The 26892-nt window shown below is 41.9% G+C and overlaps 2 protein-coding genes across 4 annotated transcripts in view; one reads left to right on the top strand and one right to left on the bottom strand.

Annotated features, from left to right (window-relative positions):
• Positions 1-84: 84 nt before the first annotated feature.
• Positions 85-26860, bottom strand: LOC147026859 (uncharacterized). 3 transcript variants are annotated; one of them, XR_015058539.1, is made up of 5 exons: positions 26647-26860; positions 20198-20351; positions 6653-8081; positions 6396-6527; positions 85-163 (listed from the first exon to the last, which is right to left on the bottom strand). XR_015058539.1 is itself a non-coding variant. In XM_085882709.1 (4 exons), the coding sequence occupies exons 3-4, from the start codon at positions 7656-7658 to the stop codon at positions 6508-6510; spliced, it is 1026 nt and encodes a 341-aa protein (XP_085738835.1). In that variant the 5' UTR covers positions 7659-8081; positions 20198-20351; positions 26190-26399; the 3' UTR covers positions 5886-6507. The 3 variants fall into 3 exon arrangements, 1 of the variants encoding a protein (XP_085738835.1); XR_015058538.1 differs by lacking the exon at positions 26647-26860 and adding an exon at positions 26190-26376; XM_085882709.1 differs by lacking the exons at positions 85-163; positions 26647-26860 and adding an exon at positions 26190-26399 and having other exon boundaries at positions 5886-6527.
• LOC147026858 (TNFAIP3-interacting protein 3-like) overlaps positions 97-26892 on the top strand; it is a 66651-nt gene continuing 39855 nt past the window's right edge. Inside the window, exon 1 of the mRNA XM_085882710.1 lies at positions 97-186. Within this exon, the coding sequence (XP_085738836.1) occupies positions 112-186 (75 nt within the window). The 5' untranslated portion in view covers positions 97-111. The remainder of the gene's footprint in view (positions 187-26892) is intronic.

The following is a 26892-nucleotide window of genomic DNA, read 5'->3' as shown; positions in this document are numbered from 1 at the left end:
ACTCGCAATTGTAAATGTCTCATCATTAAGTGGGTCACCCTATAGTCCGAATCAAAAGTTTCGTTTTCCTTTGATGCAATGACTCGACGGACCAGATGACATCAGATACCAATGATATCGGATACCAATGATCTCCGCTTTGACGGGATGTTCAGTGCTCGTGCTGTGTGGGGCATGAAGAGGAATGTACATTTATATGATTTACATATGACTCGTAAACCTGTTTATGTATAATTGTCGCTCCCTGCTGGTGTTACTTCGATTTCTACAACTTGGCTATCATATTTGGTTTATCAATAACTTGGTTATCATATATGGTTAATCAATAACTCGGTTATCAAATATGGTTTCTCAATAACTTTGTTATTAAATATGGTTTCTCAATAACTTGGCTATCATATATGGTTTCTCAATAACTTGGTTATCATTTATGGGTAATCAATAACTTGGTTATCATATATGGTTAATCAATAACTTGGTTTATCAATAACCTGGTTATCATATGTGGTTTATCAATAACTTGGTTATCATATATGGTTTATCAACTTGGTTATCATATATGGTTTATCAATAACTTGGTTATCAAAATGATAAAGTAAGAACTCCTTTCCCTGGCATACCTCGAGTTTTGTATATCCACGACGATCTACAACAAAATGCCCTTACGTGATTGTACAAGGTATGGGACAGATGTCATGGTGGAATAATAACACTGTATTATCATGATTATTTCCTATGCAGCCTGTGTCTGCTGGGAGCATGGCTGTGCTGCTGATGCAGTGCCCCTTGTTAAGAGCTCTCATTTTGCCGACCTCAGAAAGATGACAGGCTAAGTCAACCCGTAAAATTCAACGTAAAAGGTGTTAATTCAATGTAAAAGAGCTCGAACTCCAGACGCTAAGATCTTAAGCCAGCCACCTTAACCATCGAGCCAACACCAGGCTATTCTATGATAATAGAAGGTAATGACCCTCGCCAGAGGAGAGGGTATTGCATTTGGGTCCGTTTGTGTTTGTCACTTGGCGAAAAAAAACTTTTGCCAAGTATATTTGTCTGTAGCGTTTACACTACGCTTAATTTTGGTGAAGATCTGAATCTGGATTCGGATCTCAATTTTTCTCAAGTGATACTTCATTGAGAGATATGGGCAAAAATTATATATTCCACAATATCTCAAAAGATTATGGATGGATTCGGACGAAACTTTGTGGACAGGTTGGGTGTGCTAAAAGGACTAATTGATTCGATTTTGCTGAAGATCTGAATCCTGATCAAATAATTTTTCGGGGGATTCTTCACCATTGAGAGATGGGGCCAAAAATTACGTATAGTATGATATATCTAAAAGTTGTGGACGACTTATAACAAAACAAGGTGGATGAGTTGATTTAGGTAACAAGAACAAGCCAATTCGATTTTGGTTCAGGTCCAGATCGGGCCTATCAGTGGGATACAAAATGTAAACTGTTCAACCTGCGGAAAGATGCTTCGTTTCGCCAAGTGTCGCTCTGAGTGATTTTTTTCTCTCATTTGTTTGTCTGTTTTTGTTTGTCCGCACAGAACTTTAGTGTTTTTATCCGCAACTGCTTGTCAGATTGAGACAATTATCACCATACGAGCGACTACTCATGTAGAATATTTTAATGCTAAATACATTATAGGTTATGTGGTGTGGCAGCCATGTTTGACAAATGGGAAAAAAAGTTGGACCTCTGTATCTCTGAAACCACACCAAGGAAAAAATTGAAACTTGGCATCCGGCAAGTACCTATGGGGGAATGAGTGTCATTTTTTTTAGCTCGCCTGTTTGAAGAACAGAGAGCTATAACGATACCCCCAGCGTGAGTGTGAGCATCAGCGTCAGTATCAGCGTGAAAATGTTACAGTTTTTGGTGCAAGTTATTTAGAAGCTTGCCATTCATTTAATATGTGTACTAGGATGCTGATATTTGGCATGGAGGTTCCTTTTGGGTATATTATTGATGTAGTGAAGTTGAAATTAAAAAATAATTTCAAATTTTTGACCTGTTTTGAACTTACCTTTTTTGTAGCACATCAATGTTAAAGTTTTTGGTGCAAGTTATTTAGAAGCTTGCCATTCATTTAATATGTGTAATAGGATGCTGATATTTGGCATGGAGGTTCCTTTGGGGTATACTATTGGTGTAGTGAAGTTGAAATTAAAGAAATAATTTCAAATGTTTTACATTTTTGACCTGTTTTGAACTTAACTTTTTTGTAGCATATCAATGTTAAAGTTTTTGGTGCGAGTTATTTAGAAGCTTGCCATTCATTTAATATGTGCAATAGGATGCTGATATTTGGCATGGAGGTTCCTTTGGGGTATACTATTGGTGTAGTGAAGTTGAAATTAAAGAAATAATTTCAAATGTTTTACATTTTTGACTTGCTTTGAACTTAACTTTTTTGTAGCACATCAACGTTAAAGTTTATGGTTCAAGTTATTTTTAGAAGCTTGCCATTCATTTAATATGTGTACTAGGATGCTGATATTTGGCATGGAGGTTCCTTTGGGGTACACTATTGGTGTAGTGAAGTTGAAATGAACAAATGGTTTTAATTTTTTTTTAATTTCAACCTAAGATGGTGTCAAAGCCACCCAATGTTCGCCTGTTTATACTAGACGCTTGCCATTCATCTAATATGTGTACTAGTTTACTGATTACAATATACAAATACATATATTGCTTTAAAATTATTTGGATCAGACTTCACTGCAATGCTTTATAAAAAATATTATTGGACTAGTCTTTTAAAAACGATAAATGTATAAACAGGCGAACATTGGGTGGCTTTGACACCAACTCTCTGGTTTTGAATGGCATCATAAGTGCCTTCAATATGACATTGTAATTGCATATGTAGCTACATCTGATGTATAATGCTACATCTGATCAGTTTGAAAAATTTTGACGGTCATCTAGGGATAAAATGGTCCACAGAAATTTTTTTTAATGATGCCATCAGTCACATTATTTGGCAGCCATATTGTTAAAAAATGAAATAATAATAAAATAATATAAAATAATATAAAATATAAAATATTTTATTATATATAAAATAATAAAAAAAATGTATTATATACAAAATAATATGTAATATAAAAAATAAAATAAAATAATATAAAAATATAATAATTTTATAATAATAAAAACCTTCAGAAATCTTCTCTGAAGTGGCTGAACAGATCAAGGCGAAACGTTACACGTATGACTGCCTATCTATGAGGAGCAAAAGGTTTACACATATGATGTCATAGGTCACATGGTTTGGCAGCCATATTGGATTTACCTTAAAACCTATTAAAAAAAAAATCTTCTGCAGAACGGCTGGTCAGATTGAGGGGAAACTTCACACAAATGTTCCCCAAGCCATGGCTGTCCAAGCTTGTTAAGGAATAATTGATAGTTCACATGATTCGGCAGCCATATTAGATTGAGCAAAAATCTGCATTCGATCAGTATGAAAATTTGTGAGGTTCATCCAGAGAAATATTTCAACACAGAAAAATTTATGACCACCAATCACGTGGTTTGTCAGCCATATTGTTGAAAAAACAAAAATGGAAAAAAGTATTTTTCTCCAGAACCGTTTTACAGATCAAAGTGAAACTGCACAAAAATTATCGACTATCCGTGCTGAATAAAGTTTGAAAAGTATGATGTCATAGGTCACATGGTCTGACAGCAATCTTAGATTTGCCCTCAAACCTTCAAAAAATCTTCTTCTCCAGAATGGCTCAACAGATTTAAGGGAATATTCACAGACATGTTCCCCATGACTTGGGGATATTAGGATGATAAAAAATAATTGATATGTCACATGGTTCGGTGGCCATATTGGATTGAATAAAAATATTAAATAATGTTTTCTCTGGAACCGCTTAGCCAATTGAAGTGAAATTTACCAAGTATCATACAATGTGGAAATGATGTCATTGATCACGTGGTGTGACAGCCATATTGGATAGAAAAATGAACCTTCATACATGTCATCATCTACCAAATCTTGGGCAGAGACCAAATTTTCAATGTCATTGGTTACGTGGTTTAGCAGCCATGTTAGTTTGAAAACTGAAAATTTAAAAACGTTTTTCTCCAAAACTGTTTCACAGATCAATATGAAACGTGTTACATGGAGCAAGGACAGTGAATCACAACTGCAAAGTCGAGCATTGATCGGTTAAACAGTTTCAGAGAAATAATTGTTTAATTATTTCTTTAAAATCAACGTGGCTGTCACATCATGTGTGATGAGATCATTGTTAAATAAAATATTTGTATGATGTCACATGACTATGACATCATAGGTCACCTGGTGTGGCAGCCATGTTGGAAAAAAGGAAAAATTTGGACCTCTATATCTCTGAAACTGCTCCATGGAAAACAATTTAAACTTGGCACATGTGAAGTACTTCCCACGGGAAACCGAGGATGATCACCTGTCTCTGTTATCATCTGCGCTCAAGCGTTTGGACATCGGTATTGCAGCACTCTCTGAGGTTCAGAGACCGAATTGTGGAAAGATCATGGCAGGTGTTTACACCTACTATTGGTCTGGTTGCTGTGATGGTTACCATGCCCAAGGAGTTGCTGAAACTGTGTCCAATAAGCTGACTCCATGATATTTGAGGGAACACCGGTTAACGAGTGTATTATGAGACTAAGGATTCGTCACTCCTTCGGTGTCATTTCCCTGGTTTCTGTATATAGTCCGACTGAGGCGAGTGATCTCACCGTGAAGGATGCGTTCTATGCCATGTTCAAGTGTGCAGTTGATCAGTGCCCAAGGAGAGATACACTTCTAGTCTTGGGGGATTTCAATGCATTGACTGGAACTGATTTGGATGGTTATGAGACATGTGTTGGTCCCCATTGGTCTGGAACTGTGAATCAGTATAGTAATTACTTCCTTGATTTTGCAAGAAGTCATGGACAAAGGATGGTTGGTTCATGGTTCCAGTGCCCACAGGCTCATCGCTGAACTTGGTATTCCAACACTGGTGGTGTGGCAAAGGAAATTGATCATGCAATTGTTGATGGTTGCTGGAGGATGATCCAGAACTGCAGGGTCTACCAGAGTGCTCAATTTCTCAATACTGACCACAGGCTTGTGGTAGCATCTTTTAAGTTGCAGGTTAAATCCAGGAGAATAATACCATCCCAGCCTTGGCTGTATGTTGGCAAGCTCAAGGATGAAAGGGTAGCTGAGGCATTTGCGAACAGGTTGGGTGGAGATTTGCGGAGTCTGGGTGCTTTGGGTGATTCTGAAGAGTTGTGAAGTGCCTGCAAGACCACCGCCCTTGATGTTGCTGGTGGATTTTTTGGAACTTTCTGTAAGGTGAAGAAGAATTTTGGCTCTCGGGACACTGGATACCACTGACCAGGGTCGCAGGGCCAGGCTGAATGGCAGAGCTGAGCTGTTCAGGGAGCTGAGGTGTAAAACTGTACGTGCGCCAATGGTGGACAAGGAGGCCAATGTGCAAGGCATATGTGAGGGGGTAGACAATCACCTGTGGTCAAGTGATTCTCAACCTGCATACAGGGGAATTCACGCATGGTGTTCCTCCAAGCCCATCCGTCGGTGTACTGCTGTTTGAGCAGAGGGTTGTAGGCTCTTGACAGAGGACTCCGAAGTGAAGGCCCGCTGGGCCGGTTACTTTGAGCAGCTGTACCAGACTGATCCACCAGCTGTCGAGTTGGATGTCAGGGGTGTTGCTATGGCAATTGCTGACGCTCCAATCAACTGTGGTCCACCTTCATTTGTGGAAACACAAACTGCGGTGAACAGGGTGAAATGGGGGCAAAGCTCATGGGATCTGTGGCATCCATGCTGAACTTCTCATGGCTGGTGGAAATGCTGTACTTTTGTCATTGCATGCATTCTGTGCTCTGCCTGGAACACAAGCATCATCCCAACTGACTGGAAGAGGAACCTTGTTGTTCCTCTCTGGAAAGGGAAGGGTAATCACCAAGACTGCAACAGCTACCGAGGGGTAACGCTGCTCTCAGTGCCGGGCAAGGTCTTAGCTTTGATAACACTGGTTTACAAAAAAAAAAAAAAATTCTGAGGCAAGCATGTGAATAGGTATTTCTGACTAATTTTGATATGCTGAATTCAAATTTCTAAACAGTTTTGCTCTATCACCTCTAGTTTTTTTGCTTTCACATATCCCATTTTTTTATTATAATGCATATATTTATAATATAATGTGTTTATTTCATATATTCAAATGACATATTACAGAACGAAACAAAACATAGACACAGAACACTGACAGGACTAAATATTACTTTTACTTGGATATAAGCATATATGCACATTATAGTACTACAGACAGTCAGAAGTGAGTGTATTTGGAGGATCTGGTGTACTTTGCCTTCGGGATGTCGCGCAGGAGCATCCAGCAGAAGTCCCCCATCATGCTGGGGTTCCACTTGCCTTGGTAATTGCTCTCTATCTTAGTGGAACCTTTCCCCATGTTCGTCACTTACTCCTCCGAGGTTCTGGGGGAAGAAGTTGAGGTGGGAGTGGAGAAAGTGAATCTTCAGAGACATTCAGCACCCCATATCCTGATAAGCCTGCAACAACTTATCGACACGCATTTGGTAATCTAGTGCCCGTGTGTTACCAAGGAAGCCATGGCAGACTGACTTAAATGCTTCCCATGCTCTCAGTTTGTTCAAGGTGAGCTTCTCCTCGAATACCTCATCCTTCAGCACCTCCCTGAACTGAGGACCGACGAAGATGCCCTCCTTGAGCTTAGCAGAACTGAGACCTGGGAACAGAGTGGACAGGTGTTGGAAGGCAGTGCCATCTTTGTCCATGGCCTTCACGAAATTCTTCATGAGGCCAAGCTTGATATGAAGAGGGGGAAGAAGCACCTTGTTCATGTCCACCAGAGGATTTTCTTGGACACTGTGTTCCCCAAGCATGAAAGTGCTCCTAGACCCCCAGTCCTTCTGCGTGTAGTGCTTGGACACAGCCCGACTGTCCCAGAGACTTAGAAAGCAGCAGTACTTCGTGAAACCTGCCTGCATACCCATAAGGAGCCCAATGACCTTGAGGTCCCCACAGAGATTCCACTGGTGCTGCTGGTACTTGACAGCTTTCAGAAGGAGCTCCATATTGTCATATGATTCCTTCAAATGAACTGAGTGGCCAATGGGAATGCTGGGGTATTTATTGCCATTGTGCAGGAGCACAGCCTTCAGACTTCGCTTGGAAGAGTCTATGAAAAGACACCAATCTGAGGGATTGTGTGGGAAGCCAAGGGAGGTGAACAGGCCAGAGACATCCTTGCAGTAGCACAACCTGTTTTCCATGTCGAAGAGTGAGGCGAGCTCCTTGTTCCGTATCGTGAAACTGCAGATCCTTACATTTGCCTTGACCAGGTTCCACTGCTTCAGCCGGGATGCCAGGAGCTCTGACTGCTGCTTAGAGAGGTACAAATCCCGGGCAAGGTCATTCAGGTCTTCCTGGGTGATCCAGTGGTGCTCACTGCCACTTGGTCCTGAATAAACAGATATTGTCTTCAGAAGAGACCAACTTGGCAGAATTCGCTTCTGAGGATATTTCCTCTTCTGATGAAGGAAGAACATCCTAATCTGCTGGGAGTCTAGGGACAGGGAGATCATCTGAGTGGAGAAGAGGTCTCATAGCTGAGGGAAGGTTGGGATAATTGATTTTTTCTGGAAGAAACATTGAAACCAGTAATATTTGTTAGACAAAAATAACAATCGTCTGCATGGCTTCGTGGTTCTCTCCAGATTGTTGGAACAGCAAAGTTGAAGGCTGCTTTCTTGCCATTAAACCATGCAGTTAGCCCATTGTAACAGGGCTTACAACAGATGTGTGGGGGCCCAGGGTTTGTCTTGATCTCCAATTTTACAGTCGAAATAATGAAAGTGAGCAGTTCTCAGGAGGGAGTAATTATTCGGCGCTGTGCAACTGTCGTGAAATCCCTGCAGACGTAACAAAATGAATCAGCTTTGTTGACGCATCCACGGTGTTTTGAAGTGCCTGAAGCCATTGTAGAGATATGTAACAACTCACAATATCTGAAAAACAAAATAAACAATTACCATATATATTGTCACGTGAAATGTCACATAATCATAATATAAACCTATATGTAATGTATAATATGGTTGTATTTACAAATGCATATACATACAAACATACAAGCATACATAGAAATACATTATTCATTTTACTATCAAATTGTGTGCAAATGATTCTTCTATAGTATAAAATAATAAAAATTAAAACCCAGCTACTTTATATAAAAGTATCATCCTACCGGATAATTGTAGAGCAGCACAAACCACCCTCTCACCACCAGTAAGCTACTGGCGTTCCCAGCCGCACAATGCACATGTTTGACCTACGGAGTTTTTTGGATGACGCAAATAGCGTCATCGGCTTGCCAAAGTGTTAATTTGAGTTCAGCATCCCTAAATTAGTCTAAAACACTTATTTATGCAGTGTATTACTGAAATATTTAGATATTTTTGGGTCTAGAGCTATATGTATACATGTATGTACATGTATACATGTACATCTCAAAAAATAGAGGTGATGAGTGAAAATGGATTTCGTATCTGAAATGAGCACCCCAAAATTAGGTTAGAACACCGATTTTCATGCGTGCCTAAATTTCTTTGTAAACCAGTGTAATAATTGATGGAAGTCGCCACCATCTGCTTGAGTAGCAGCTACGTGTGGAGAACCAGCTAAATATGGGAGCATCCAGAGCAGTCAGGCTTTACACCAAAGAGGTCAATGATTGACCGTATCCTTGCTCTTCGGGTTCTCATGGAAAACAGATGAGTTTCGGCAGGGGCTGCTTGTAGCCTATGTTTATCTCTGTAAAGCATTTGATTCAGTGAATCGGGATGCCATCTGGAGGATTCTTGGTCTTCGTGGGGTGCTACCAAAACTGATCAATCTGATGTTTGAGGTATACTCTGGTACTGAGAGTGCTGTGAGATGTGATGATACCATCTCTGACTTATTTCCAGTTGTTACTGGAGTTTGTCAGGGGTGTGTACTACCCCCCACACTTTTCAGTGCTTGTATGGACTGGATTCTGGGGTGGATGTCAGAGAGATAAAGCTGGGGTGCATCGTTTGGGAATGTCAAGATCTCTGACATTGATTTCGCAGATGATGCAGTCATCTTTGCGGAGACTCCATATGTCCTTTTGGGGGCCCTCGAGGTGCATAATGGGGAGTCTGAGCCACTGGGATTATGGGTTTCCTGGGTCAAAACTAAGATCCAGGCTTTCAATGACATCTTGGATGCTGCTATCTTGTCTGTACCTGTTTGTGGTGAGGATGTTGAGGTCACGGAGAGATTCACTTACCTTGGCAGTGATATTCATGTCTCTGCTGGCTGTGAGCCTGAGATCAACAGACGTCTGGGTCGGGCCTGGAGAGTCCAACACTGGTGGTGTGGCACTGCCGGTACCTGTGCGGGAGGATGAAAGTCTGAGTCTTCAGGTCCTTGGTGCTTCCAGTCTTGCTCTATGGATGTGAGACTTGGACTCTGACCAGGGATCTGAGACTGAGACTTCATTCCTCTGGTACCAGGCTTCTTCGGAGAATCCTTGGCTCTCACCGGTCGGACTTTGTGTCCAACGAGTGGTTGCTGAGCAAGACTCAAATGAGATTTGTTGCCTGCATGGTCCGTGAGCGTCATCTGCGGCTGTATGGACATGTGGCTTATTTTCCTGAGGCTGATCCTGCTCACCAGGTTCTTTCAGCATGGGAGCCGCGTGAGTGGAGGAGGTCAATGGGCCGACCACATGCCTCCTGGTTGCAGCAGGTTGATCAGCATCTCAAGGAGATGGGGATGGGCTGGGAATCTGCCTGGAGGATGGCCAGACGGAGGCCCCTTGAGTACCGGCGGAAAGTGGATGTAGCGACGCACTGCTCCGCCACATGCTCCCTTACCTGACCTGACCTGGTGGCTTTGACCTTGACCTTTGATGAACTTGCACCACATTTTCCTCATATATACTGCACATATGTACAAATAAGCTACGTAAATTTCAATTTCATATCTTCAAAAATTCTTGAAGTATGGTAATAATAAATTCACAAAAAGTATGATTTGATTCTAATGGGGTAAAATTGTTGTCATTGAAACCGTTGACATTTCAAATCTGCAAAGCCGATATCTCTGATTTTTAGAGAATCAACGCTGTGACCAAATATGCAAATCCTGTTAAAATTTAAAGTTAAGAGGACGGAAATGGATTTTATTTGGTTTTGAGCTTTGACCTTTTGACTTCAGTGACTCAATATGTAATTCCAGTTCAAATGTCTATAAATGTCAATTTGATGGAAATTGATGATTCTATGTGACCTTGATCTTTGGCCCTTTGAGCCTTTGATCTCAAAAAACAATATGCTTCGAGGTTTTGATGGGTGAACCATTTCAGTGACCCAATATGCAAATTCTGTTCAAATTATAGAGCACCCACCCTTTGGGTAGGAGGAGATTGCACATCACTTGCTGAAAAAGTATAGTCTGTATATTACAAGAAGACTCAATAGATGTTTGTGTAGTGTGTATCTCACAGGTCTAGAGGTCTACAGGTCTATAAGATCTAAAGTATCTAAGTGGTTTGCAGGGTCTATAAGGGTCCATAAGGGTCGACAGAAGTCTAAAGGTCTAAGGGGTGTAAAGGGTATTTTCCAATAGTAGTTAGGGCCAAAATGGTATGAAGGAGTCTAAATTGTCCAGGGTGTTCAAGGGGTCTAAAGGGTGTAAAAGGTCTGAAGGTCTAAAGGGTATGTTCTGACAGTAATTAGGGGTATAAAGTCTCTGAGAGGTCTATAAAATTCTAAATTGTCTAAAGTGGGTTTAATTGGTCTAAAGGGATGAAAGTTCTAAGGATCAAGAGGTCTAATTGGTCCAGAGGCTTTTCAGGTCTTAAGGTGTCAAAGGGGTCTATAAGAGTCTTTTTTGTGTACATAGTCAAGGATCATGGAAGAGCTGGAATGCAGAACAGATCAGGACATAACATAAAAAGGAACAGCAGGAGAAAAGGGAGATGCCAACAGCAGGGTGGAGGGAGAAAATAGACGGAGATGGACAAACAAGGGATGCAGGTAACAATGAGGGGTAGGGGAGAACCCAAGGGGTGGGAAGGATGGATACAGAGCAAAAAAAAAAAAATTTGGGGGGGGGTGCGCTGATTTAATGGGTGCAGAAAGGATCATTGTTTTGCATGGGGGATGACTTGAGATGGTGGGGAACAGTTGTCTTCAAGAACTGGAGGGAAGAATGAGATTAAAGAGTGTGGAAATTGCTTACATAGGTGGGTGGGGGGAGGAGAACAAATGAGTTGAGGTGAGCAATGTTTCTGGATTTTGGCAGTTTCACTAGGAGGGGGTTGCTGGAGGACCGCTTTCATCCTATAGATACCTAGGGGGGTGGGTGGGAGACAAAGCACAGAGAGGGCAGAGGGTGCAAGACCAGAAAGGAGATGGAAGAAGACAGAGACAACTGACCAGTCGGTGATGGTGAAGTGATCGGCCCATCGACTCAGCCACATCACGAGAGATTACAATGATCTTGAAAGCCTTGGTTACCACAGCATCAAGCTGAGCAAAGTGGAAGGCAGGGGAATCAGCCCAGAGGAGAGGGCAGTACTCCATCAAGCTGAGAATAAAATGCTTCTCGGTGGATAAGAGCTCAGGTGTGTGAAGGAAGGACCTTGCACGATGGAGAATGCCAGTTGGCATCTGGCTTTGGAGGCCAACTTTCAAATGTGGCCTGCCCAAGAGAGATCATGGCTGAAAGTGAGCCCCAAGAGTTTTGAGTGACTGAAGCTCTTTGAGAGGGTTATTGACAAAGCAGATAGGAATATTTGTGGAGAGAGAAAGAGAGAAAGAGAGAAAGAGAGAAAGAGAGAAAGAGAGAAAGAGAGAAAGAGAGAAAGAGAGAAAGAGAGAAAGAGAGAAAGAGAGAAAGAGAGAAAGAGAGAAAGAGAGAAAGAGATATTGAGTGAGTGTGTGCCAAGAACACTGCCATGGGGAACTCCAGCCTTGACAAGGAGAGGAGAAGAAAATATTCCATTGAGAGCCACATGTTGGCTGCAAGAGTGGAGGATGTCAATAATTGAAGAGTTGAGTTGGCTTTGGATTCCATAGGCAGACAGTTTGGAGAGCAAGGCGGGATGCCAGACTGCATCAAAAGCTCAATATATGTCCAGAGAGATGGCCCTGATTTCATGATTGATAATGAGGAGCTCCATCATTGTTGGGAGGGAAGAAGCAGCATGTCCAAGGGAGAGTGAACAGGTCTGAATCCGAATTGATTATCTGAGAAGAGGCTTTTGGAGAAAAAGAATGATTTTATGTCAACTGCGATAATGGATTCCATGACCTTGCTGATGATTAGATGTGATGTTGGCTGATTTCCAAGCAGATGGAAGATGACCCAGGATGAATGACAGGGCGAAAAGGGCAGAGAGAGGAAGTGCAACAGCAGCAGAGCAGATGTTTAAGATATGTGAGCCGATGCCATCCAGTCCAGATGTAGAGTCAGAATCAAGGGTTGACAGAAACTTTTCCATCTTCTCAGGTACAAAAGACACAGAGTGTAGGAGCAGTAGTGTATGACTGGGAAGAATTGGTGCAGACAGAAAGGGGTTAGTGACACAAGATTTTTAAGCAAACACAGAATTGAGGCATTCAGCCTTCTCACAAGAGGAATCTGCTGTAGTGCCATTTGAAGTGAGGGAAAGGGATGGAAGGGGAGCATACACCAGAAACAGACTTGGCAAGGTGCCTCTAGATTTGAGAGGAAGGAGACAAGTTTGAAACTTCAATGTTGAGGTGAGACAGATGTTGTTTATCTGGCTCTCCCGAAAGTGGACACACTTTATGCCAGCTTTTTGGAATGCACCAAGTTAGCCTTCAGTTGGATTTACCTTCCAAGAAGAGAAGACAAGTTGTTTCAAAGCAACTCCATCACCACAGGATTCCGTGTACCAAGGGTGGGAATAAGGGTAAGATAATTGAAGAGGAGATGGGATGAATCTGTGTATGAGAGAGCAGCTTTCTGTGGAAGAATTCCCAGGATTAATTAATATCAGGAGTGGTAGATGGAGTAGGCCAGTCCTGAAGTGTGATGGCTGCTTGCAGTTCCTTCTAGTTTGCCTGAGTGAACTGCCAGATTTGCTGGCATTGTGGGCTGTATTCTCTAAAAATGGCCAGAGAAATGTTGACCTTCACAAGCACATGATCAGATGAGCCAATATTGGGCAGAGAACAAGCAAGATACACTGGCGAAGAAGTTGGTCATCACCAAATCCAGAAGGGAAGATTTGCCATTGCGAGAAATCCTGGTTGAAAAGTTCACAGATTGAGTCATGGAGTCACAGAAGTCCTTTGCAGAAGTGTTATTGCTGGTGAGAGAGGTACCAAAACCCAGCCATTTTGCATGGTGACAATTTAAATCACCACATATGAGGAAGAGAGAGATGGTTTGAGTGGTTAAAAATTGGTCCCTATCATCTGAGAGAGATGTAGATGGAATTGTCACTGTTGTGAGGAAGGAACAACACACAGAAAAACATGAGGTAGGAGAGGAGGGAAAGTCACAGCCAGAGGTACTCCTGGGGTTTGGGAAGTGTAACAGCAGTACACGGAGAGTAAGAAATGAAGTTCTTGATGTACAGTAAAACGCTGCCACCAGGATGATATGGAACGATTGACCACCTCCCACTAAATAAGGCTATACTCGAAAAGCATAAAATGAAAACAACCAAATTGTCCACAGCATGGATAGACAACAAAAAATCTTTTGATAGTGTTCCACATTCATGGATGATAAAGTGCATGCAATTGTACAAGATGAATCCCCAGATAATCAAACTGATTGAGAAAGCAATGGAGCTTTTGAATACCACATTGATATTGCAGCACTCAGAAGGAAAAATGGAAATATCAGGAGTGAAGATACGATATGGGATCTTCCAAGGCTTTCCCCCTTAAGTTTTGCCTGGCTCTGGGTCCACTGTGCAACCTGATTAATGCGGAAGGACATGGATACACCCTCACATCCAATAGAAAAATGTCCAAATGACCAAGAAAGGGGACACATCCACTGTACATGGATGATCTAAAACTCTTTGCACACAACAATGAAAAACTGGCAGAACAATTTTAATTAGCGAGACGTTACTCTGATGACAAGTAAATGGAATTTGGCCTCGATAAATGTGCCAAGTGCACATTCGCACAAGGTTGACCATCAAAAATGGAAAACCTAAAAATCGACCTAAATACAACAATACAGGAACTTGACAACGAAGCTTCACACAAATATCTTCCATTCAAAGAGGACCACTAAATATATCACAAATTAATGCACAAAACAAATGCCAAAGAATACCTGCGTAGAATGAGGATGATCTTGAAAACATATATCTCTCCCCGAGAAACCAAATTAAAGCCATAAATCAACTATCAGTCCCAGTGTTCCAACACAGCTGTTGAATTATATATTATCAACTGGTCACAAGCAGAAATCAACAAACTAGATATCAAAACAAGGAAGATCCTAATCATCCCCACAAAATGTTGTGCAAAAATAAGAGCATCCCGAGAATGTACATGCTTAGACGAAAATGGGGTAACAGCCTGATATAACTCAACCAAGTGCACAGAATGACATCAGTAGGATTGGCTGAGCATGTGCCAAGTTCAACAGATCACCAAATCCAATTTGTACAGAAACACGAAGATGGCATGCCAGAAAAGGTATCCCTAACCCGCCTTGCAAAATACTTCCAAAAAAGGTGTGAATAGAAGATGTCATGCACCAAACCGAAGCAGAAACAAATACAGCCCCATCGATTGCAAAAAAGACAAAAGAAAAATCTAAAGTGAAATATCAACAGATATACACCGACAACAGAGAGAACGAAAAAAAGCACAAAAAATCAAAAAATAGTTGGTCAGACTGGGCATCAACAGCGAAGGCTCATTGGAATGGCTATGAAGAGGTCAACTCCTTGGACAGATAATGAATCAAAATAAATTCCCCAAATCAAGGACACTATAGCAACGGTTTTGAAAAGATGGTGGGACTGAATCAATCGGACAAGTATAGATTTTGCAAGATGGAAACAGAAAGCATGAGTCACCTCCTGTCAGGATGTATAAAAACTTATGTCGAATCAACTGTACACACAAAGGAAAAACAAAGTATGTCGGCACATCTGCAACAATTTCAACATCTGTTCCAGAAAGCTCATGCAAACATCAACCAAAAGCGACCATTGAAAACGAGGACATAACGCTCACGTATGACCTGATGATTCCATCGAGCGTCGTCATAGAAAGCAAGGCATCATACTTAGGTACACAAAAGAAACTTGAACAGGCACTCATAGAGCGCATACCTTCGCCGCCACTACTTTTTTTGTTCTTGGTATGAGTGTGGGGAACTGGTTTCATATGAATGGTCTTATGACACAAACCACATATCTATAATGTCATGACCCCCCCCCCCGACTTTCGGGGGGTACGGACTAAACAACAATCAACTCACGTCGTTTTGACGAGTCTTCACTCGCAAGCTCGGTGAATACAACGTTTCAACAAGAGAAGGTAATCTCGTTTGATGCTGGTTTCATGCAAATCGAATAAGAATTGACTGAGTTATGCCGAAAACCGCATATTTTTCAAGGGCGTGACCCCCCCCCCGACATTTTACCCCAACCGGTAACATGTGTTATGACGTCATTATGTCACAAGATTGGGCATTAAATTCTGAACATTTTGGTGCTGGGTTCATGAAAAGCGGACAAGAATTGACCGCGTTATGACAAAAACCGCATATTTTTCAAGGTCGTGACCCCCCTGACCTTTGACCCCTAACCGGTAACAAGAGTATGGGCATCATTGTGTCATATTGCATATCACAAGATGAGGCGTTGAATTCTGAACATTTTGGCGTTAGTTGCATGCAAATTGAATAAAAATTGACCGTGTTATCGTAAAAAGACGATTTTGACCTTTTCGTGACCTTGACCTTGACCTTTGACCCGAACGATCCCAAAATCTAATCGAATGCTTCCTGGCTAATAACCAATCATCCCACCAAATTTCATGCATATTCGGTTTAATACTTTTTGAGTTATACGAATCACCAGATTACAAATAAATAAATAAATAAATAAATAAATAAATACACGCCGACCAAAACATAACCTTTCGCAGAATGTGAAGGTTAAAATGGCATTGATAACTGTGTTGTCAGTACCCAGCAATTTTGGCCTAAACAATGCAGAAATCAAGAAAATGACCAAATATCAGGACCTCAAAAATGAACTCAAAAGATCCTGGAAGTTGGGGAGTGCCAAATTTGTGCTCGTGATAATTGGAGCAATGGGAATGATGAAGAACCTTACAAAGATCCCATAAACCATCCCCGGGAACATTACCACAAACTAACTACAGTTGGAGGCTGTGGGAGTGACATGTGCAGAGCTACACACGAGAATGACTCTTAGCTGGAATTCTTAAGGGAGGAACCAGTAGCAGCGCATGAATGATGAGAAATCTTTCAGGTACGATTCATCCTCGGTTGGAGGTGCAAGGCTTGCATTTATTTTATGTCTCAAGCAGTTTGTAAAATAATAACAACACCTGAACAGAGATTTTGTGTACAAAGCTTGAATTTTACCTTGATCATCAAAAACATGAACTTAACTCAATGATGTATGGGTACTCCTGACCCCAAGCAGCCTAAGACTGAACTTGACATTGTCTGGTAAGACCTGAGGAGGGTCAACCACCTGAAATACAGTGCTGATTGAGTGGAGAGGATACTAGACTTAGCTGTCTGAAGGTTGTCAGTTAAACTTTGGCTGATAGCAGAATTAATTAAGGGTTTGGATTTTAACGTTCTAGAAACTGGGGTCAACTGAAAAGATATACAGTAGTTGTGTTAGTGGATTGTCAATAAAAAAATCCAACCTGCTCACTAATGACTCTCAAGGAGGAGTTAATCTTTCTGCCCATCTCATCTACCAATCTACATTGTTTTGTGGACTTAATGCCCTACAAATATAGGATGAGCGCATTCATGTTACCTATGAAAAAGCAACAGCACCCACATTCTCCTCACGAGACCAAATGACCTTTACCCGATGAAGATCCGAGGAAGATCAACTTCCTTTCTCAAGAAATATCAATTGTAAAAATACTTATCTCAAGCTCTGTGCTAAGACATGACCTAACTCACCAGAGGATGGTGCTGTTGCATCTACTCTGTACTCTTGGAGTGATGTAGGCCAAAGCTTTGGGACCATTGGTTTCTTCTGGCAAGCAGTTTGAGAAAATGGACTTGCTATTTTTACGCTCTGTCACCCCAAGCAATGTCGACCCCCATATGGTATATATACGTGATCTCCGTTCTATAACTTAACTTCTTTTTTTGTCTGCCCTGACATGACTTGCATCTTTGGTTGACACATTTCACAGTTGTAAACCTATTTACTTCCACAGGTATACCTTTGAACATCTTAGTGTACAGTCCTCGATATTTATCCATCAATTTCCAACATGGTCGTTGCCAATAGCAAAAAAAAGCGACAAGATTGCTTCCTCTGCTGTTCACCAGGATATATGAATAAATATAGGGATGGGTGGTGGGTGTATGAGTGGGTGGGTGAATGGGTCAGTATGGATGGATGGATGGATGGGTGGGTGAGGGAGTGAATGTGTGTGTGTGTGTGTGTGTGTGTGTGTGGGGTGAATGAATGGGTAGATAAATAAGTGAATGGGTAGGTCGGTAAATGGTGATTGGTTGGATGGAAGGGTGTGTGTGTGTGTGTGTGTGTGTGTGTGTGTGTGTGTGTGTGTGTGTGTGTGTGTGTGTGTGTGTGTGTGTGTGTGTGTGTGTGTGTGTGTGTGTGTGTGTGTGTGTGTGTGTGTGTGTGTGTGTGTGTGTGTGTGTGTGTGTGTGTGTGTGCTCGAATGCTTGAGGATTGAGGGATAGATGAATGAATGGTGGATATATATTCTATCAATTTGGTGAATCATGTACAGTGAATGCTGAGTCTGATAGACAAATGCACATTGCACATTAAAAGGTTATTTATCCAAACACAAGAAAAAGTTGTTCCATCTGTCAAGTCATCATTGTGCACCAAAGTAACTGAACAATATGTGATTCTTATTTTTCTTCTTCTTGCATATGGCAGCTTGGATGCCTGGTAGCTATCATTTCGTTAGGGTACACTGATGCTGTGCCTCTATACCAGCACACTGGTACTCATTTTGTCAACCTCAGAAGGATGACAGGCTGAATCAACCCCCGATCTAGTGTTGATTCAGCAGCCAATGGGACTCAAACTCAGGACTGAGATCCCTAACCACGAAGCCAACACTAGGCTTACAATATGTGATGATGACATATTATAATGTCTCCTAGCCTCGGAGAAAGTTTTTGATACGTCATGTACCCAAAGTATGATGTGATGTCCAATTTATGGAAGCTTCAATATTAGGAAAGCTTATGTAAGTTCAAATTTTTAATTGGAGTGATGCAATTGGAAAGCGAGAACAGACAGGTTGTTGCAGGTCTTTCTGTGTATTATTAGCCCCCCTTGGACTTAGTCTGAAACAGTGGCTTATGGATTTGGTCTCAATTTTCGTGTCTGTGCATACGTGTATGCATCCGCAACCATATCTCAGACATGTCTGGACCAACTTTATTAATATTTGGCACAAAGACAACAAATGATGGTATACATAAGCACGTCAATTTTTTTTAATTTGACATCAGATCCAAGATGGCCAACTGTCGACCATTTTATTTGTAAAAAAAAAAAAAAAATCCGGTGTCGAACACGTCCTCAACCATTTATCAGACAAGCATTTACCAATGTTGTTCAAACTCGGCACACAGATAACGAGTGATGGCTTACATATGCATGCCATTTTTTTTTTTTTTGAGATCAGATTCAAGATGGCTGACTGGTGGCCATTTCAGTTGTAAAAAAAACCAAAACCTGATATTGAACACGTCCTCAACCATTTCTCGGACAAGCATCTACTGATGTTCAAACCTGGCACACAGATAATGAATGATGGCTCACATATGCACGTCATTTTTTTTTCAAGATCAGATTCAAAATGGCCGACTGGTGGCCATTTTGTTCCTTAAATGTGTCCCCAACCATTTCTCAGACATACATGGTCCTGTTTTGTTCAAATTTGGCAAAAGCAGTACATAAGGGCATACACATGTCCCTCACTTTATTTTGCGATCTGATGAAAGATGGCCGACTGGTAGACTGGCCGCCATTTTACTTGTATATAAATATGGGCTAGCCCTTTAAATCTATACAGCAAAATTACTAAAACAACGGCGGCTATGACATTTTATGTCTTTTTGCTGGTTTCTATGACCTCTCAGATGGTATTAGCGTCTTCTGAATGGCTTAGGGTTGTCATGCTTTCGCATTTATTATTCCTATATTATTAATGAAATTGTAGACAAATGTATTGTCTGAGTATATGTGTTAGGTCATGCTGTTGGTGTGATGTTATAGCTAAAGGATGGGACACACACCTGTATAGATAGGTAAAGAACAGACTGATTTGCATAATTAATGTTAGAATGGGAATCGATTCTAAATTCAGCCTGGTAGTTGGATCATTAATAGATGGGGCATAGCTGTGTTGTTGATGCTGTGCCTCTGCACATCGGAGAAGCAATTTGTAATTTGTTTGGGGTGCTTGTTCAGGGTGCCATTTGTCTACTCATCACAAAAGATGCCGGGGTTCTCAAAATGTCCACTGACTAATACTAGAAAATGGGACAACCGGCTGAACACAAACCTGAGGGATGAAGCACTTTGTGATGCAACACCCTGCCTGCAAAGCATCAATGGGACACTTTACAGTCTGATCAGGTATCAAACCCAGATGACACGACTCAAATGTAAGTGCACTTCCTCTGCACCATCCTGGCAGACATTTTCAAGTCACTCCAAGCTGAATCCTTTGCATCAGAAACATAGTTTTCTTATACAGGAATTAGATAAGCAAAAATGCACACATTACTCCAAGTTTCATGAACATAACACTAACTTTTATTTCACTTTAAAATTAGTCATTTTATACCTTAAAATCCTATTTACCTGGACATTAGCAGCTTTTGAAAAATCTTGCTGACCTCCATCGCTGTGGGGTCTCGTCTAGCTGAACTGTGTGTTGGATGGTTGTACTTGTCTGTGGGTATCTGGGAGGGGCTGAACCTGGAGTCTGTTGGTGTCTTTATCTCCATCTTCCATCCTGCATCCTCACACACCTGCTCACAAATCTCACCAATATTGGGACATGACATGCATACTGAGGTCCATAATTTATGTGTACCGAGGGCTATGTAAATGGAGGAAAAAAATTCTTACATTGCTGCAGATCCATTTCATGAGCCATAAAGACCTGCATGGTAAGTGCTACACCCACCAACAGTGAGGAAGTTTGAGGGGTATTTATAGAGGCCGAAAGTACCTTTCATAACCACATCAATCCTCAAGTTTCATTGTAATTATTAAGAATCTTTGTGATAAATTTGAATGAGGATGTTTTCATCAATAGGATTATGTCTTCATCGTGCTCTCAACATTTTTTAAATACAGAGATGAAGGCTCATGGAGGAGCTAGTTATGTCAGTTAAACATTTGTCTATTTTTTTCGCAAATACATCTTGTAGTGGGATTCATTTCCGAACTCATTCTGCTGCATCATTACTGAGGCCTGTGCGCGGTGATGCTCCATGTAGATTATGGCAGGAATGACCTACTATACTCTTTTTTGAATGGTTTCCATAAACTCGACACATCGCTTGACAAAAACATAGCATGAGGAAACCTGGTTTGGTGGAACTATAGAGATGCATCATGGTCAGCAGTCCACAATGACCGGATGTGCCATTGGACACACGAGTGACTAGTGCATTGGTCATGTGGATATGTTGGGATTTTGTCTGCTGTTGAACTTTGCGATGAATTTCAGAACTCTTGTCTGTGATTTCTCACGATGTGTGTGTGTCCAATGTGGCATCAATCCCTGGCAGTGACTGACATCTTATGCTCAGAGTTCTCTTCATTGATAGATGGAGGTTTTCGCTTAATTTTTTCTTGAAGCAGATGGACATGAGACTGCTCGATAGCATATCACCCAAGCTGACATGAAACAGATTAGCTGATGATAAGCATGGGCATGTTTTATTATCCACACATTAAGTCAACACAAAATGGCATCCCTCCCACAGACCCATCCCCCTCTGTCAACACATACTACTACTACGACTACTACTACTACTACCATCAGCCATGACCTCTTCTGGACTGACTATATCGCAAATCAGAGCTCCAAAGCCAGTCCGAGACTGGGTATTCTCCATCATTCTAAGTCTTTCTTTGATAGATTGAAACAACTCACAGCCAACAAGGCCTTTGTCTTGAGCTCAAGGGAGTACTGCTCTCCACTATGGACTGGCACCTCAGCATCACACCTGTCTCTCCTGGATTATTTGCAATTATTGGATTCTCTCATGATGATGCCGAAGCACAACACCTGTTGCTCTCACATTTCAGGCAGGTTTGTGACTCTGTTTGTTACTGCCTCTCCTCTGGTCTAGCTTCCTCCTCTCTCTCACTCTCTCTCAGCCCTCTCAGTATCCCCTTGCTCCTTCAGGATACCTGCCATCTTTCATTTACCCCCTCTTGGTTGAACCCCCAAACCCAGGCTTACTGAAAACATCTTCCCAATGGGGATTCAATTCCGGCGGTGTTTCACAATGTCATGTCAGCCCCCCCTCCCCTCCCCATCCCGACTCACAATATTTTGTACCCGTATTTACCCTACTTAATCCAATCATCTTACTTGTAGGTTACTGTGTTTATTCCCCTCCTCTCTCCATTATTTTCTTGTTCCTTCATTCCCTTGTTTGTTGTGTTCATCTATGGTCCCACTGGTCCACTCTCAATTCGTTGTCTTTTTACACTCTGTCACCTCGCTCTTCCCTGATCCTTGATCTTGTCTAGAAAAATTAGCAAATACCAAACCTTTGTATGTGTATACAACTTCTCATCAAGAACCAGAAAAGTATGAATAGTTTTGGCTTTTAGAACCATTTCAGTGACATAAAGGAAAAAGATGACTGTCTCAAAGTATCAGAGTGCTCTTTAAAAAAATATTAAAAAGAATGCGATAAAAAAAAAAATCGACAGCACATGATTTTAAAATAGAGTCCACCTGACTTGAACACAGTACTCCTGTACTGCACTGTAAACGGGAAGAGATAAGGCCACCTGGCACCTGCAAACCCTGCACATGCAATGGCTCAAACAATATTAGCAGGTGGAACAGCCAGTTGATTACATCTCTGAATCCGAGGGTCAATCTCATTTGCAACTTTCGTTAAAAAAAAAAATCAATCAATCAATCAATCGCATTTTTTACATCAACTCCACCACAATCCTTCAATAGATCTTCATACCTGTCAGTTAGAACTGAGCTATCAGTTTGTCAGTTATGAATGATAGTCTGGACGAGGATCGAAGGTTAAAGGCATCCAGCTTACATTCGTGTTTAAAATGCCGAGTTCCTGGTTGAAGTCGTGTATAACGACGAGCTCTGACGTGTTGAAAATGAAGTCCGGTTGATGATTACTCATTTGTCGTCTCTCCAGCGGTTATCGAAGAAGAAGGGGTTTCTTGGTGTCGAGCCGCCATGGCTTTAACATGGCAAAAATTTAGTAATCAGAAGAGGAGACTGGTTCGTTTTTGTCGTGGTCGTTTAACCAAACAAAATCCACCTCACTCAATAGTATTGATGATGAAGAACAAAAGCCACCCTTAAATATTGACATGTTGAGTGACTCGTTAATAGGGATGAGAAAAGACTTGCAAGGAAAGGTGTGCTACCAACACGTCATGACGACGAGCTCCCGTGGAGTGCCTTGCAGTGTCCGCTACGTCTATTGGCTTTCTGGAAGGACTACGCTGATTGGTTACTAGTGTTCACACGTTAGCTTTATCACAAACAAGCAAATACAACCCGTCACTTTGCTGAAGGGAATAATATGGAATAGGCAAAGCCGAGAAGCGAACGTAGAATTCTTCTTACATTCGCTTCTGACTTTACCTATAACTTGTTCACAACTGTATACGCAATTTCCGGTTACTTCGGCCTGGATTCGGGATCAGCAATCAAATAATGTAACTCACGATAAAAAATTATTTTTTGATGATGCGGGAGATATCTTTATTAAAATCAGTGGAGGAGATATACACCATGTCTGATATTATTTGGGTCTTTCATGTCTCCGACGATGCCTTTATCTCCCGGCATGCATCATTCCCCATGACAAAAAACGGAAACAAAAAAAAAACCAGAAACAAAAAAAAAAACGGAAGCAAAAGGGTCATAGCCAACCACACGGATTCACAATTGCCAGGGTATTGTGTTGTTTTTGTTGTTTCCTATTCTCTCATGTGTACGCGTGAAGTAAAATTCACAAGATAGAAATAAAATCCAATCGTGTTTATACACCGCACAGCGTTTCAAAACAACCGGAAGCAAAAGGTCATATCCAACGACACGGGTTCCAAATAGCCAGGGGTATTGTTTTGTTGTTGTTTCCAATTCTCTCACGTGCACGCGTTAAGTATGAAGCTCACTGCGTTCGCCAATATGGAATAGGCAAAGCCTAGAAGCGAATGTAGAATTCTTCTTACATTCGCTTCTGACTTTACATAAAACTTGTTCACAACTGTACACTTGCCAACTATACCGTGGTGCATGTCAGCGCCGCACAGCTGATGATTTTGACGCAATTTCCGGTTACTTTGGCCTGGATTCGGGATCAGCGAACAAATAATGTAAATCACGATTAAAAAATATTTTTTGATGATGCGGGAGATATCTTTATTAAAATTAACTTTGGGAAAAAAATAATTGAATAAATAAATAAATAAACGATCACTTCTAGTCAAGAATAAAAGAAATTAAAAGTTCCGGAAAGAGTTTCAAAATCACTCCCGGTAATGTTAAATAGAAAATAAACACTTCCTGTCATGAAAAAAAATCACTTTCGGAAGTATAAAATTAACTTTGGGAAAACAATAATTGAATAAATAAATAAACACTTCCGGTCATGATCTCCCGGTATGCATCATTCCCCATGACAAAAAACAGGAAACAAAAAAAAAACCAGAAACAAAACAAAAACAGAAGCAAAATGGACATAGCCAACGACACGGATTCACAATTGCCAGGGTATTGTGTTGTTTTTGTTGTTTCCTATTCTCTCATGTGCACGTGTTAAGTAATATTCACAAGACAGAAATAAAACCCAATCGTGTTTATACACCGCAAATAGCCAGGGGTATTGTGTTCTTGTTGTTGTTGTTGTTGTTTCCTATTCTCTCACGTGCACACGTTAAGTATGAAGCTCACTGCGTTCGCTATTAAAGGTTGGGGGAGAAAGAGGGGGGAGCGAGGAGGGAGGGGGGAGCCTGGAGGGGGTGAGGATGGGGGAGAAAGGAAGGGGGTAAGAGGGAGGAAGGAGGGCGGGGAGACTGACACGACGCCAAACCTGGCACACCTCTCGGGAAAAAGGGGGGGGGGGGGGGGTTGATAGCGAGGAGGATAAGGGAGAGAGAGGGGAAGTAGAGGGGTTTGGGAGGCGGTAAGCGTAAGAGGAGGGGCTTCTGGACTTGCGTTTGGTATGGGGACTTGAGGGGGAATGATTGGGAAGAGTTCTCGACTTGTGTTTGGTATTGGGACTTGTGGAGAAAGTGGGGAGTGGGGAGCAGTACAGGATTGAACAAAATTGGGTATGTTAATACAGCATGTTAATACAGAGACTGCCCGGAGATGTTTATGTGGGGGCAGAAGGGAGGGAGTTTGGTAAAAGGTAAGCGTGAGGGGAGGAGGAGGGAAATCAGCATCATGGGAAGGGACAGAAAGGCAGTGTGAAGAGAGCTTAAGTGAAGGTGGTGTGATAGGAAGGGGAGGCAGGGTTAGGGGAAGGGAAGGTGGTGTGAGAGGAAGGGGAGGCAGCATGAGAGGAAGGGGAGGCAGCCTGAGAGGAAGGGTAGGCAGCCTGAGAGGAAGGGTAGGCAGCCTGAGAGGAAGGGGAGGCAGCATGAGAGGAAGGGGAGGCAGCCTGAGAGGAAGGGGAGGCAGCCTGAGAGGAAGGGTAGGCAGCCTGAGAGGAAGGGGAGGCAGCCTGAGAGGAAGGGGAGGCAGCCTGAGAGGAAGGGGAGGCAGCGTGAGAGGAAGGGGAGGCAGCGTGAGAGGAAGGGGAGGCAGCATGAGAGGAAGGGGAGGCAGCCTGAGAGGAAGGGGAGGCAGCGTGAGAGGAAGGGGAGGCAGCGTGAGAGGAAGGGGAGGCAGCCTGAGAGGAAGGGGAGGCAGCCTGAGAGGAAGGGGAGGCAGCGTGAGAGGAAGGGGAGGCAGCGTGAGAGGAAGGGGAGGCAGCATGAGAGGAAGGGGAGGCAGCGTGAGAGGAAGGGGAGGCAGCGTGAGAGCAGGGCCAGATTTTCCAATAGGCAACGTAGGCCATTGGCTTAGGGCCCACCAGTAACTGGGGGACCACCGGGGACTTGTGGGTTCTCTGATCGGCCAAGGACTAGGCGAGTAGGCCCGATAGTAAATTGAATAAAATAAAATAAGGTAACGAAAAATATAACAGTACATTTTAAAATTTATTCTGCTTCAGTTTAATAGTATTTTTCCATTATTCCTATGTGTAAGATGTACATAATATGGAACTTGATTTACTTTGATGTACTTGATATGGAACTAATTTGATTAAAAATTATTGATGCGTTTCATTTTGTTGTAATTCTTTTTTTCACATTATAATATTAATATAGATATATATATATATATATATATATATAATTTTTTGGGGGGGGGCACTGATAATGTTGGGCCTTGGGCCCACAAGCAAGTAAATCCGGCCCTGCGTGAGGAAAGGAAGGTAGCATTAGGGGAAGGGAAGGGTGATAAAATACGCCCAAACAGCAACATTTTCTTTTTAACCACCGTGTTCAACATAACACCAGGTGGTGACATTTAAAACCTGCGCTATCGACCTGGCAAGGGCCTGCCTACCTTTTCGCACGTGCAGCGACCTTCGCATCCTCCTCCTCCCCCGTTCGGCCCACTCCCAATGGCATTTGTACATGATACACTGTGGGGAAGCCGTTTGAAATTCAAAACGAAGCAGTTATATTAGTCTTTAACAGTGAGTCCCCCCTCAAACGATGACCAAAGTGAGACGATCGATATAATGATGTACATACACGTCCAGCCCTAATTGAATACCTGTGTAAATGGTATCGCCGTTTTGGGGCGGGACGTTAATCATCGTTCCAGGACACAAAAAAAAACAAAAGCATTGAAAATGTTCATTTGAACATATTTATTCAAGGAGAGAAAAAAAAACTGACGATCAAGTGCTGGGGAATCTATTCATTAAACCAAACACGATCAATTTCTCATCTTCTGTGAGGAACTCGCGAAACCTTCAACACACAAACAGTTTTCATTTGAAATCCGCTTCACAAACCTTTTCCAATCGTTGTGTGAAATTTTCGAGAATGGAAATTAATTATATCGATACTTGTAGAAAAAAAGCAAAATAAACGTTCTGTTACAACTTGTATTATAAATATATAATAATTATCGATGGAATCAAAGAGTCAGCGCTTTCAGGGAATCGGCACGATGCGTTGGAGTTCATAAAGGGCGTCACGTTTGAGACGTACTGAACCGCACTCGGTTCTGAGGACGTGAATACGAGGATGACGCACGG

This window comes from Eptatretus burgeri, chromosome 5 (assembly GCF_056783735.1).
Source record: "Eptatretus burgeri isolate ZD-2024b chromosome 5, Ebu_testis_v1, whole genome shotgun sequence".
NCBI lineage: Eukaryota > Metazoa > Chordata > Myxini > Myxiniformes > Myxinidae > Eptatretus > Eptatretus burgeri.
Note: the sequence above shows the minus strand (reverse complement) of the source record. Positions and strands in the feature narration are given on the sequence as shown.

Bases quoted from the DNA above. Each gene is read 5' to 3' on its own strand.
- LOC147026859 (XM_085882709.1), bottom strand. From the start codon at position 7,658: ATGATCTCCCTGTCCCTAGACTCCCAGCAGATTAGGATGTTCTTCCTT. The intron at 6,528-6,652 runs GTAACACACGGG...TTCTTCCCCCAG, and splicing joins AGTCTGCCATGGCTTCCTTG to AACCTCGGAGGAGTAAGTGA.